Here is a 13834-nt window from a genome sequence, read left to right on the forward strand (position 1 = left end):
CCTTATTGCGATTGTTGACACATTCACGATGCTATTACCGAGTATTCTGGCCGTTTCTCTTCGTTGTAATCTTGACATATGTGTGTGTGTGTGTGTGTGTGTGTTTTCGGTTTGCCACAATGTCCACGATACGTGATGGTTGGCTTGTAACAACTAACCCATTGCAGACCGAGAGCAAACAAGCTTTTATTTGCATGTCAAATTTGCAGTTCAGTGCGCCATGGCCAGCGGGTGTGAACTTGACACAAAAACACACGCACACACACACACACACACATACACACACATACACACACATACATAGATGCACTCAAACACCTCACTTACTCTTTCACCAATCACCAACACTGTGATCCAGGCACGCACACACACACCCACACACACACACTTACTACTACCACACATTACTTTAGAAACTTTGACTCAGACTTGGGACTGTTCTCTCCCACAGCAGCGAGACCAAGGTGTGTGTGAGAGCAGCTCAAACTAACGCTGACTCAAGGGTTTGGTGTCTAGAGGTCTCAGATACACAGACACAGCACTCTTGAGCTACACTTAGCATAGCAAGCACACACACACGCCCACACACACACACACGAACTCTCAGAATTAATTTCAAATATGGTTGTATTTTCCTAAATATTTTTATATATGGAGGAAAAAATGACACATTTAAAACACATTTCTCTAAACCAGTGTAGTAGAAAAAGTATTTGTATTATACAACAGAGTTAATCTGGATTCTAACTTGTGACACTTTGGTGCAATTTATCTATCGTATAAACTTAAAAAAAAGAGAGGGAACGATTGTGTATCACTGGAAGTGACGTCAGCAACTTTAAACGCAGCTGTAAACGGATAAAAATTAATTAATGGATTTCAACAGTTAATATGGGAAAGAGACGAGATTGGGAACTTTTATTTGCTTTATTCAATTTAAACCAAATTTTTCAAGCCTACTGCTTGAAAATAATCTACACTGAACAAAACACCGTAATGATCTACATCTATACCAAACACAAACAGCCACACATGCACACACATACTCATACCCATCACATACACACGCCTATTGGCATGCCCATGCTCAAAACACATCTATTTTCAACCCAAACATACACACAGACACACTCACGGTAGCATACACACACACACACACACATCAAAACAAATATGTAGCTCAATTTTATTCCACAACAGAAACAGACACTGCTTAGTCATCAAGGCAGAAAGATTTTAGAGATATCATACACATCAACCCCCACCGCTTACACACACAAACAATCGCTCACACACACACACATATACAGTATGCAATTGCTGTAATAGACTTAACTTGGTGTTTAACCACTTCAATGTACTACAGATATGTTGAACATTCTGTGTGTGTGTGTGTGTGTGTGTGTGTGTGTGTGTGTGTGTGTGTGTGTGTGTGTGTGTGTGTGTGATATGCGATACAACTACAAGGCAGACTCAGGAATGTTAGCTTTTCTCCACCTAGGCCCGATTAGAGAACAGTAACACGTCTCATGATGAGCTTGGCCTGCCCATAAAGCAAGTGCAAACAAAGTCGATCTGTTGCAATCATACTTTTTTAGACACACACATGGTGAGACACACGCACACACACACACACACACACACACACACACACACACACACACACACACACACACACAAAGATACCCAGTAGAACACACACACATTTCCAGACCCTCATTTTTACACACTGTTATTCACATATCTCTGCTTTCTGAGTGAACCTATTAGCCACACCCAATTAATTCAAGCAAAAAAATGTTTTAAATAGAAATTGGATACAGATGGATGGATGGATGGATGGATGGATGGATGGATGGATGGATGGATGGATGGATAAATGGATTTAATAATAAAGGGGTAAATTTACAAATCAACACATATGTATGGATATAATGATAGATGGAATTTAATATGGAACACGGATGGATGGATGGATGGATGGATGGAAGGATGGATGGATGGTTAGACAGACAAATGGATGTATGGATGGATGGATGGATGGATGGATAATAGACATATAGAATGTTGGATGAATGGATGGATGGATGGTTAGACAGACAAATGGATGGATGGATGGCTGGATAATAGAGATATAGAATGTTGGATGAATGGATGGATGGATGGTCAGACAGACAAATGGATGGATGGATGGATGGCTGGATAATAGACATATAGAATGTTGGATGAATGGATGCATGGTAGAAGATGTATAGATAGTTGAATGGATGCATGGATGGATGGATGGATGTTAGATGGACTGATAGATGGTTTATAGAAAGATAAATGTGTATAAATGAAGAATCAAAGCCAAAGGATGGATGATTTGTGGATAAATTGATGGGTATACACACAAATAGATGCATGATTGGTGATTAGAGGGCTGAATGAATGTATGGATGGATATGATGAATAGATGAAAGGATGGAAGGAAAGTCAAAAAATAAGTAACGCTAAGGAGAGATGGATAGATAGATAGCAGAAAAAACAGATAATTGATGGCTGGATGGAGGGATGTATGGATAGACAGACAAATGGATACATGATGGGGGAATGGATGGATGGATTGATTAATAGATGAACAGGATTGACAGATGGATTTTTCCACCTATAATTTTTGATGTCGTTGTCTTACAGGACTGTGGCCTGAGCAGATCGAGCCTCAGATCAAACCCTGCAAAGTGGAGGATGACCTCCGCTGGTCAGGTAAGACCTTGTATCAAACACACACACACACACACACACACACACACACACACACACACACACACACTTCATAATGAAGGAAAGCTGCTTTCATTAGTGTGTGGTGTGGCAGACTCTATAAGAACTCTATAAGGGCATTTTAAAGAAATTATCACACACACACAAACACACACACACACACACACACACATTTACACCTCATGAATTTACACACATCCACTCACACACACTCAGTTTTTTCCATCCCTACAGCAATTCATCCAGTTTGCCCTTCCTGTTACCGCAAATCTCATAATGATGCCAGAACTGCAGCTGAGTCATGTGCACCTAAACACACACACACACACACACACACACACACACACATCCGAGTCTAAAATAATCCTCTTTGGATGAGTTGTAATTGTTGCTGTGAAACAGTTTTGTTTTAAATGATTTCACTGTAAAAGACACCTCACCTCAGACACATCAGAAAAAAACGGCTCTCCTCTGCCTTCTTATCTGCCGATCAGTTTTCTTGTTAGTTATTTAATGTTTGTTTTCTTTTCGCCCAGTGAGAGTGATCGCACAGCACACCATCTGACATGAAATCATTTGCATTTGACACATCGTGTTTATCCCATATGCAATCGTGCCAATATAAACACAGCCAAGGCGCAGCGTCGGTTATTTGCCTCCCTCTTTCTCTAGCCTGTGTAAGTGACGGTTTTACCCACCATTACACTTTGCACGTACCATGAGCTAGCTCATGTCTGTGGCTGCCATGAAATGTCTGGAGACTGGAGCTGTAGGGTCATTTTGAAGATGTGTTCTGACCTCAAACACAGTGAAGGGAAACATCTTCAACATTATTATTATGAGCCACATTGGAGCCATGATTATATATTCTGGTAAAAGACTTGAGTGAAAACCACAGGCAGATAGACAGACAGGCAGACAGGCAGATAGACATAGAGACAGACACACAGACAGCTTGACTGACAGACAGACAGACAGGCAGATAGACATAGAGACAGAGAGACAGACAGACAGGCAGACAAAATAACCAGCCGAAGTGGTACTTCTTGCACTTTACTTGTCTGTCTGTCTGTCTGTCTGTCTCTCTCCCTCTCTGTGTTTCTTTTACCTGGTCATATTGTTAGTGGGCCCACAGGTGCAATCCATCACGGTTTGCATTCCCATCTTGTAAGCAAACATTTCACAGGGGAGTGCTCTGGGGATTTGCATCCTGACCACACAGACATGCACAATAACACACACACACACACACACACACACACACACATACATTGCAGGCAAATGAGGCAAACCTCTGTGCCAAGGTGGGTTACACGCTTCACTGTGGGCTAGTGGAACTCTGGGAATAAAACAGCTCCCTGTGGTGGGGCACAACACACACACACACAAACGAGAAAGACAACACAAGCTCTATACAAGCTTTGAATTCCATCAAAAGTGGCTTCAACAAGAAATACAGAGAGAGGAGTGAGAACATCTGATGTGTGTGTGTACGTGTGTGTGTCTGGGTTTTATCTGCTGTTTTTCTCCCTAATCATTTCCTGTCTATTTCTCTCTGGTTAATTCTTTCTCACCCTCCTTTTTTTGTCTTCACTCTGAATCAACACATTTAAACACAGAGTAATAGAGATCATGTGTAGGGTGGGTCCTGCTATTGCTTTCTGTTTAACACACAGACACACACACACACACACATCCAAAAGAAACTGACGTTCCTTATTGAAAGAATCAACTACTTTAAACAATAATAATATAATAACAAGATGGTGATTTTGAATATCGTTTTCACTCACTGCCACCAAGGTGCATCTGGACTTTTGATATTTTACTGTACCAGGAAAAGAAGAAAGACCCTGTTTACTCTAAACTCACTGAGAATGAAGGTCTAGGGGCAGTTGCTGATACCCATCAACAAATGAAGCAGGCTATATTCAATTAAAAAAGAAAAACTTTCCATAAATTCTTCGGTCTTGGGAGTTTTTCTCCCAGTTTGTTCGTTCTTACATATTCAGCTCCGTCTCTCATATCTCAAGGAAGCTAAATGTCTTTTGAGGAGAGCACACACTACATTTTTTCTTTATCTGGCCTCATGTTCTCTTTGTCTCTCCCCTTCTCAGACTACAGAATTTTTAAGAGGGATGATTTTGTGGTTATACATTACAAGCATAGTTGTGTGAGTCAGATGGTTTGTGGATCCCACAAAATTGTAGGGAAAGCACAAGAAATTGTAATGTCGGAGTCGGAAAGTTGGGTAAGACTCCATCTGGTGTCCCGCTCTGTCTAACACCTTTATTATTTGAGTGCGTTCGCCTTGAAAATGCGTCCCCAGCCTGTAGGATCTCTGTGAAGCCTCTAGAGGAGGGTAGAGAGTCCACGCTAAGTGTTCGTTTGTGTCCTTTCGTGTGTACAATGCCTCTGTAACTTAGGTGTTACAAGTGTCATGTCCTGTTGCTGCTCCAGCAAACGCAATCCATTCGCAGCTTTTCAGCTTTCTCTGTTCTATATTTAGCAACAAACAGGAGGGTCTGGGCACCACCCCAAATCAAGCATGAGAGGAATCATATACAAGAAAAGAAAGAGCAGACTTCAGAGTCTCCCCCTTCTCACAAAGAGCAAAACATGTTCTTTGAGAGAGAAAAAAAAAGGGGGAAAAAGAGAAAGAAACAGTGGAAATTGTAAAGGAACCGTCTCGTTTTTTCCCCTCCTCTGTCTCTGTTTCTCTTCTCCACACTTCTCCAGACAGAGAAGCAAGAGGAGGAGGAGGAGAAGGAGGGGGAAAGACGTTTCAATGAGGCGGTGGCACGCAAAGCCCTGCACCCGCCCCCCCTTGGGCTGCTGGCATGCCAAAGCCTGCTCGCTAGCAAAATGTGCTCCGCTATCCCAGCATACACTGCTGCTGGACAGGCGCTCGGGAGCTTAAAATAAATAAATAAGAGATGTCACAAAAAGTTAGCAAGTGTGTGTGTGTGTGTGTGTGTGTGTGTGTGTGTGTGTGTGTGTGTGTGTGTGTGTGTGTGTTCATAACATGCAGGTGCACTGATTTTTTCGTCATCCACCTGTGTCAGAACTCCTCCAGACGTCACTCAGCACTAATCTGTCTTTAAACATACTAGCTAGCATCAAACACTCCATGGCTTAAACTCCATGGCTAGTTAAGCACAGCACCGTGTTTATTCTAGCTTAGCTATAACAAAAATAAGAGTCAAATTTGGCAAAAAAAAAAAAAAAAAAGTCCAGTTAAGAGTAAGGGCTGTCTTATTGTTGTAAGAAAACGATCCACTTCAAGCTTTGCGCTTTAATCCTCTTCCTCTTACAGCACACATGCTGTAGAAAGAGTTTTATTCCACTCCATGATGTCCAAGCGTAACACGATCCAAAGCAGAAATAACAAAGCCTTCATCACACTTCTCCTCGCGTTCCATATTGGATTCCTGAGTTGAATTTAATGGCTCATTTTGCTTCTTTAATAACCTCAGTGAATCTGAATGAGGCAGAGCATCATGGGACAGCAAAACAGACATAATCTTGGCACATCAGGCCACTTAGTGGTTAGTTTAAATTCATAAATATGGAGTTACTCATCTTTATTCATCTTTCTGTTGACAATATCAGGATTTATTGACAATTTAACCCCGGTGGCTATTAACAAGATGGCATTATATAGTGTACATAATGTGTAGTAGTGTATGTATAGTTCTACACGCACAGGAACAATCTGAATCTTAAAATCTTAAAAGAATTTTAAGAAGGCGTTCAGCAGTCTAGTGTGGGTCCGAAAAGTCTGACTCCGCTGCCAAGACCTTGCTTTTTTTCCACCATCTATCAAAAACTAATACAAAACCGTTCTAGCTCATAATATTTCAAGCTGTAATTAAAAAAAACTCTTACTCAGTCCATGCATATCGATCTTTGAGATTTTTTTTTTTGAACTCTATATCTCACTCTTATTGACACACCCAAAAAAGTATGCCGTCATGTTACACGTGTTAATTGCTATGTGTTAATTGAAGTACTCAGTAGCCGTAATTCTAAAATGAGACCCGACCAGTCAGGGAAATACACACGTTTGTTTTTATTTTTCAACATTTTCCTGTAACACAACATTGTTGCGACAAACGAGATAAAACTATGGCGCAGGATGACGACGAACAATAAATGTACGCTTGAACGAGGTTTAAGGAAACGGACATTAACAACAAGTTTTTATCTGTTTACAGTTACCTGTAATGCCGTGGAACCCCTAAGAAGAGCCGTTTCCTCTTTTCTTCTCTCTTAATTTAACAATAAGAAAAAGCCAGCTAGTCAAATAACTGAGTCTTTTACCCTGAGGGCTTCATTTACAAATAACAAATAAACTTTGAACATTTTAAATGAAGAATTTTCTGTGGAGATAATGAACGGGAGAAACATGATCATGGACATCATTTTAAGCAAATCTTTGTCTGATAAATGATGTAATCATATTTGAGTGACGTGTTTTGCATATCAGACATTAAATATAAACTTCTCAAGACGTATCTTTTGTAGCAGCCTCCAGTCACTGATCGAGATCCAGTTTGACAAGAAATTCTATATTTCTGTTTCTTTCTCTCAGGTTCGGATCTGTTCCCTCAGCGCACCTTCCCGTCTCTATCTCCTCTCACAGCACCGCGATTCTCCGACCCTCACATGCACTACCCTGGCCCTTTCACCTACTCCACCAACCCACCTAGTGCGGGCATCGGGGGTCTCAGCGTGACTGGTGTTCCTGCCTCCACCCGCTACACCACCTACCTGCCCCCACCATACCCCGGAAACCAGAACCAGAGCTCGCACTTCCAGACCAACTCGTCTCCTTACCACCTGTACTACGGTACCGGCTCAGGCTCCTACCAGTTCTCCATGGTTCCTGCAGGCGGCACCGCCGGGAGCACGGTCGGAGAACGTTCGCCCACTCGCATGCTGACTTCCTGCCCAGCAGCAGGCGGAGCTTCGGGGTCAGGAGGCGGGGCCGGCGGCCTGATCGGCGGTAGCGACGGCGTGGAGGCCGACGGCAGCCACAGCAACTCACCGAGTGCCATGAGCACACCAGGACGAATGGACGAGTCCGTCTGGAGGCCTTACTGAGTTAAGAAATAACAACAAACAGAAGAGTTGCATGTTTCGGGTCGAGTTCCACACCCTCCATTTTTTGTTTTTTTCTCAGAGACAGTATCGTTCTGTTGTTAAAATGTTGTACAGCGTATTTCACGAAGCTTTATGTGCTTTAAGACTGAACTGAGCGGAACAAAAGCTCTGCTGGAAAAAAAGCACAGACTCTAAAAGACTGACGTTTAGTTTTATTCTGTAACAAGAGCAGCTAGGTGATGATGATAGCAGGAGTCCAACGGCCAAGGAAAAAAATTACACTCGAAGAAGTTCAGAGAATCACCTTTGGCCAGGTCTAGTGATTAAACAAAGCCTGAGGACATGCTGCATTGGGCCAAAGTGATTGATTTGACTTTTATTTATGGCTGCAATCATCTTTTACCTTTTAACAGAACAGCATTGATTTTCAGTGTACAATATAAATGACATTTTTGATGACAGCTTTCGCCACCAATCATGAACAATTTGTTTCTATGATTACAGTAATTATTTTTTTTTAATATTGTTTTTATTGTCTTTTTCATTTCCAGCCAATATTTGTCTAAACTATTACTAAAGTAATATGGTTTGGGTTTCTTTAATTTATTTGAGCCAGTTCTATGATTATTCTTAATATTTCCAGGTAAAAAAAAAATCATTTTTTTTTGTTTGGTTGACTATTTTCTTTTATTTAGTGTTTTTTTTTTCATTTCTATGATTTAATATAAGATTGCAAGTCTTGCTACTGTAATATATTATTTCTAAATTATGAAATGGTTACCCATTTTAAATGTAATGTATTTTTTCCTATGTAGCTCCGATGCACTAAAACAGTCTATTTAAAAAAAAAGAAAAAGAAAATGCCCGAAACAAAAAAGATGAGGAACTCTTGTCTCCTTACAATACAAAAAAAAAAGTCCAAAGAGGTCAAATATCATCGTAATAACTCCAGATCGAATATACTGCAAGGCACGATGGCTCGCTTTTCTTTCGTTGCCCAAAGTGTTACATTTTATGATGACATCCCAGCCTCGTAAAGAATGAAGAACACACGTAGCTTTAAGCGCCTTCATTATCCGTCTTTCCTCACTTCAATGAGGCCACTGAAACGGTAGATGATAACTACATATGAAATAGATCGTCTCTCATTATTTCATACACAAACTCGCACATAGGAGCCAAAGTGGCCAGAAATCGTTCCTCCCTTCCTTTCAGGTGTGTGTGTGGGTATGTGTGTGTGTGTGTTTGCACAATAGGTCAGCAGCCAGAGGCCTTTCCCAGCCGCTCACACTCCACCACACCTGCTCTCCGTACCTAAAGGGTGAACGAGGACGAAAAGAGAGAGTGTGTGGCGAGGAGTGTGGGAGTCAGATCGTCTTTCAGAGACCGCCAGCCATTCTTTAGGCCGCTGGTTCTCCTAATGCCGCCTTCTTTGTTCGCTCCGCTCCAAAGCCACTTTGAAGCCTTTGTGATGGTGCTTCGTCTCGTTTTCTTTTGTCGTTTGTACATAATTAACGTCCTGAGCCCGAGGCCTTCGCTGACACAGCGCGAGCAAGCGTGTGAGCGTGTGTTCCTGTAGAACAAAGGAAGGAGAAAGCTGTTCGTTCAACAAAATAAAAGAATTGAGTTGAGAAAGCAAGCACCTCTGCTATATGGATGTCCTTTGTCTCTGGGATTATAGTGTTAATGACGGCTCCATGTTTTCCAGAACTGGGCTTGCGATCTATGCTGATGACAATCCATTCAGTTTGACTCAGGAATCAACTATGTCACACACACACACACACACACACACACACACACACACACTATGCCTTATAAAGCTTAATGACAGCATCGTATTCGATGTATCGCAAAAGCACAAACAAACTTCTTCATAGTTGTAAGTATGTAGTTAAAAATCCATCCATTAATCCATCCGGTTTCGTGGCTTAGCGAAATGACCAAAGCTGTGTGTTTATGTACTCGAGGCATTTTGTACTTTTCATGGCTGGTGTGTTGAAGTGCATGCCCAAAGAGCTGAAGTAAATTAGGACTAATAGTTTCAGATCGAGCCGTACAAACAGTTGTGTTATATATTTGTTGAGTGTAACACCATGAGCTCCGTGACTCCTTTCCTAAAGAACAAATAGTGTTTTTTTCATTCACTGTATATTGTAATTTTTGACTCTGTACCATGCTCTGCTATAGTCTACCTTCATTGTGTGCAAACAATGTAGTTTTTGATGCATTTTAATTAATTAAAAAAAAAAAAAAAAAAAGGTCATGTTTTGTGCTTGTATTTGGGATTTCAGTCTTGAACACACAATAAATCAAATAACGTCGCACAATCCAAGAAAAAAAAACTTTTTTTCAACAAATAAAGTTCAGTGTCCCAAATCTGCTTCAGGTCACATGTTTAATTATCTCAATGGAAAATAATGGATACACTTACAGTTATTTATTGTGGTTTAAATAGATCTTTTATAGCAAACAAAAAAACAACCTAGCATAAAATTTATGCTAAGCTAAAGATAAGTCTGAAGCGGACGGCTAAAGCTAACAGGTTTCATTTTGGATTTTATTTCCAGCTGTCGAGGCGAGTCACGGGTTAATATTAACGCGATGTTGTCACCCCGTGCTGCACAAGCTAAGGTGTTTAATAATCAGATTACAGAAGATTATATATATTTCTATAATCGTTGATGTGATGAAGTTTTTTCTAAGGGTTTTCTAGCATTGATGGAAGGAGTTTTGAGTCAGTCAAAGGAAAAAAACTGAACCTTTAAAGTTTCCTGAATCTGAATATAGCTCAAAATGGACAAAAAGTACTTTTCCTTCTTCAACAAATATTAAAATGTCATTTGTTTTTTGCTCTGCTGTTATGCTGTAATTGGAATAAACCGCTTCAGGACCAATTGTAGGAAATGATCTGCTTCAGTGTGAAAACGCACGACAACTTTATGGTTGATTATTTTCCTCGAACAGCGTATCCTGAAGTATTTCCTATATATCTAAGAATACGCAGATGTATAATACACAGGGCTTAAAAAAAAACAGATCAATTTGTCTCACTACAATATATTAAAGAAAATATATTGTAATATTTATGATCTTTTCCATTAAAACGCACGAGCACAAGAATGTACAATATTTGGTCTCACGTTTCCTTTCATAGCCTTCTTTTTTTGTTGTTGTTGTTGCCAAATTCCCTTTTTTTCTATTCATCTGTTTTGTTACTTCATTTGCTGTTGGATGTGCTGTGGGGCGAATATTTTGTCCTCTTCTGAAGACTCACGCAGAGGACAAAAGCCCTGTATTTAATCAGCTGAAGTAAAAAGAAGACAGATGTAGGTGTGTGGGTGTGTCACTTCTTCTCAGAAACTCATACTCATTCGTACAATGTGTGTGTGTGTGTGTGTGTGTATGTGTGTGTGTGTGTATATGTGTGTGTGTGTGTGTGTGTGTGTGTGTGTGTGTGAAAGCGAGACACACAGTGTATATATTTTCCGTACCCAAACTGAAATGTTTGAGTACACCTTGAGTCCCTTTACACCACTTCCGTTTTTTTTTCTTTCTTTTTTTTTTAAATCAACCTTTCAGGAATAAAAAAACTCAAATCACTTATAGGAATTATAGGATTGTTTTTGATTATTTTTCCATCACATCACGTTGTAAAGTGTTTAATTCTTGCCACGCTTATTTGACAACTATAATTATTAGTTGATAATAATGGCATGTATACTGTTTTATTTTCTTATCCATTTATACTTACTTAAAATGTTGTATGGAACGTCTAGAAAACTCGAGATAAAACTCTGCATTGATATAAAAGTTAGAGCTAATGTGTAATTGTGATACCATCTGACAGTGAGGGATAACGGCTTAAATATAGCGTCGAGTTAAGGAATAAAAATAGCATTTTTGTTGATATTGTTGCGCAACCAACCACAACTAATCACACACATACACACAAACACACACCGACCTATAAAAAAAAAGCTAAACTAAAACCCACAGCACTGAGTCAGAATCTCCGTCGTCTTTCTGCATTATGACTTTATCCTTGTTTTTCAATGCAATCTCAGAGCGCAGCTCTCACAGAGTCAAAAAGGCAGAAGGAGCAAGTTTTTAATTAGTGGAATTACTCATTTCATGTCACACACTCACACACACACACACATTTTTAGGCTGCATGAAGGCATTGATTTCATAGACTTGCTCATTCATCCTACACACACAGTCTGTTTCATCTGACTGTGTTTGTGTCATAAGCATCACTACGAGTCATTCACATTGTTAGAGCGCGCACACACACACACACACACACACACACACACACACACACACACACAAGCTCATATGTTCCATTGTCTTTCTTTGATTACATCCAGAGCTTTGGGAAACATACACTCTCTTTCTCTCTCCCATGGGAGCTGTAACCCAAAGGGGTAACAAGATCACACACAACGTGACACACATAACACTCTTTCATCATTACTCAGAACACACCCTTAATTACAGGCGAATAATTATTCCCACAATACAGGGTATTATGTTAATTATTTGGCAAAGATCATGTACTGTACTTATACTCGTGTTGAATTTGTGTCACAGATTACATTTAATCAAAACAAAATGAATATGATAGTTAAAAAAAACGTTTTCTGGTTTCTCATGGAACACTGAAACCACTTCCTGGGTCACTGCTACCTGCAACCATACGGAAGCCATTAGGCCTCGCTCTTCCCAGCGCTCGTGAGAAGACGCGGCGAGTTAGAACCGGTCCGGGAATATTTCCTAAGCGGACCGGAGAGGAGGATTCTGGGAAAGGAGGAGTTCGGCCAAACATCACGGTTCCCACACAGTTCCCGTGAAGTTTTGACCACTGGGACCATGAGAGTGATAAGACAACCTTTCACATCTCTGGGAAGGAAGGATGGAGTGGAGGACATAAATAAGGAAGAATTAGACAAAAGGGAAATAAATAAAGTTCAGCGCACTTTCTTGAAGAGAGAGAGAGAGAGAGAGAGAGAGAGAGAGAGAGGAGGGTTTCGCTACTCCAGGCTATTATAAGGTAGATTTTCTCATCAGATGTAACTCTGCTGAGACCAATGAGAGCTCTGCCCTCCCCTTTCTCTCTATCTCTCTCTCTCTCTCTCTCTCTCTCTCTCTCACACACACACACTCTCTCTCTTTTCCTTGCTTGTTCCCACAGAGACGTCTTCCTGCTCCAGTGCCCAGTGCACTACCGCTAAACCTAAACCCACTACCAAGGACTGTTTTTCATTAATGGCTAAAATATAAACGTGTCACTCTTAGATACATCTTTATGTTCTCCAGATGTTAAGTCCCACTTTCTCTACATTTACCCGATCCAGTCAATCTTCATATTATGGTTCGGTATGAAAACTTGACAACCCAACTCGATTTAGCCACATACGGTAGATGGTATAGAAACATAGTTAATTAATGTAGGCACAGAAAACAGACTCGCTAACTGTATAAAAACAGTATAAAGCTCTTGCGGTTGATGCTAATTAGCCCAAGAAAAATTGAAACTAATCTCTTTTAAATATTTAGACCTCCCATCCATATATATTCTGTTCCCATTCATTGCTTCAAACATTGCGATGCTAAATACTGTAGCACACGTATACTCTCAAACACAGGACTCTTAATTGTTTTTTATTGCTTTTGGAATGAAAGGAATCAAATACTCGGTGGTTAAAAGAAAATAATCTTTTATTTATGTTATTGCTCCTACTGCATAGTGGTTGTTTTTCCTAGTAACACCATGCACAGTTGGTTAAGGTTTAACTCCATCCACACAAACTGCAGCGTTTATTTACTAAATGATGACGTCATGCTTTTTGTCCTTTTTTTATACATTTGGAATAATACATTTGAGTGCCAACCCATTGCAGGGCACACACACACTCTCATTCACTCACGCAATCACACACTAGGGACAATTTATCCAGAG

At 40.3% G+C, this 13834-nt stretch overlaps 1 protein-coding gene across 2 annotated transcripts in view; it reads left to right on the forward strand.

Moving 5' to 3' along the window:
* The window catches only part of runx3 (RUNX family transcription factor 3), a 48545-nt gene extending 38404 nt beyond the window's left edge, over positions 1-10141 (forward strand). For both annotated transcript variants that reach the window (XM_060871775.1, XM_060871776.1), the window contains 2 exons: positions 2677-2745; positions 7358-10141. In XM_060871775.1, coding sequence (XP_060727758.1) covers positions 2677-2745; positions 7358-7869 — 581 coding nt within the window. In that variant the 3' untranslated portion in view covers positions 7870-10141. The remainder of the gene's footprint in view (positions 1-2676; positions 2746-7357) is intronic.
* Positions 10142-13834: the final 3693 nt, after the last annotated feature.

The sequence above is a fragment of the Tachysurus vachellii genome, chromosome 6 (genome assembly GCF_030014155.1).
Source record: "Tachysurus vachellii isolate PV-2020 chromosome 6, HZAU_Pvac_v1, whole genome shotgun sequence".
Classification (NCBI taxonomy): Eukaryota; Metazoa; Chordata; class Actinopteri; order Siluriformes; family Bagridae; genus Tachysurus; species Tachysurus vachellii.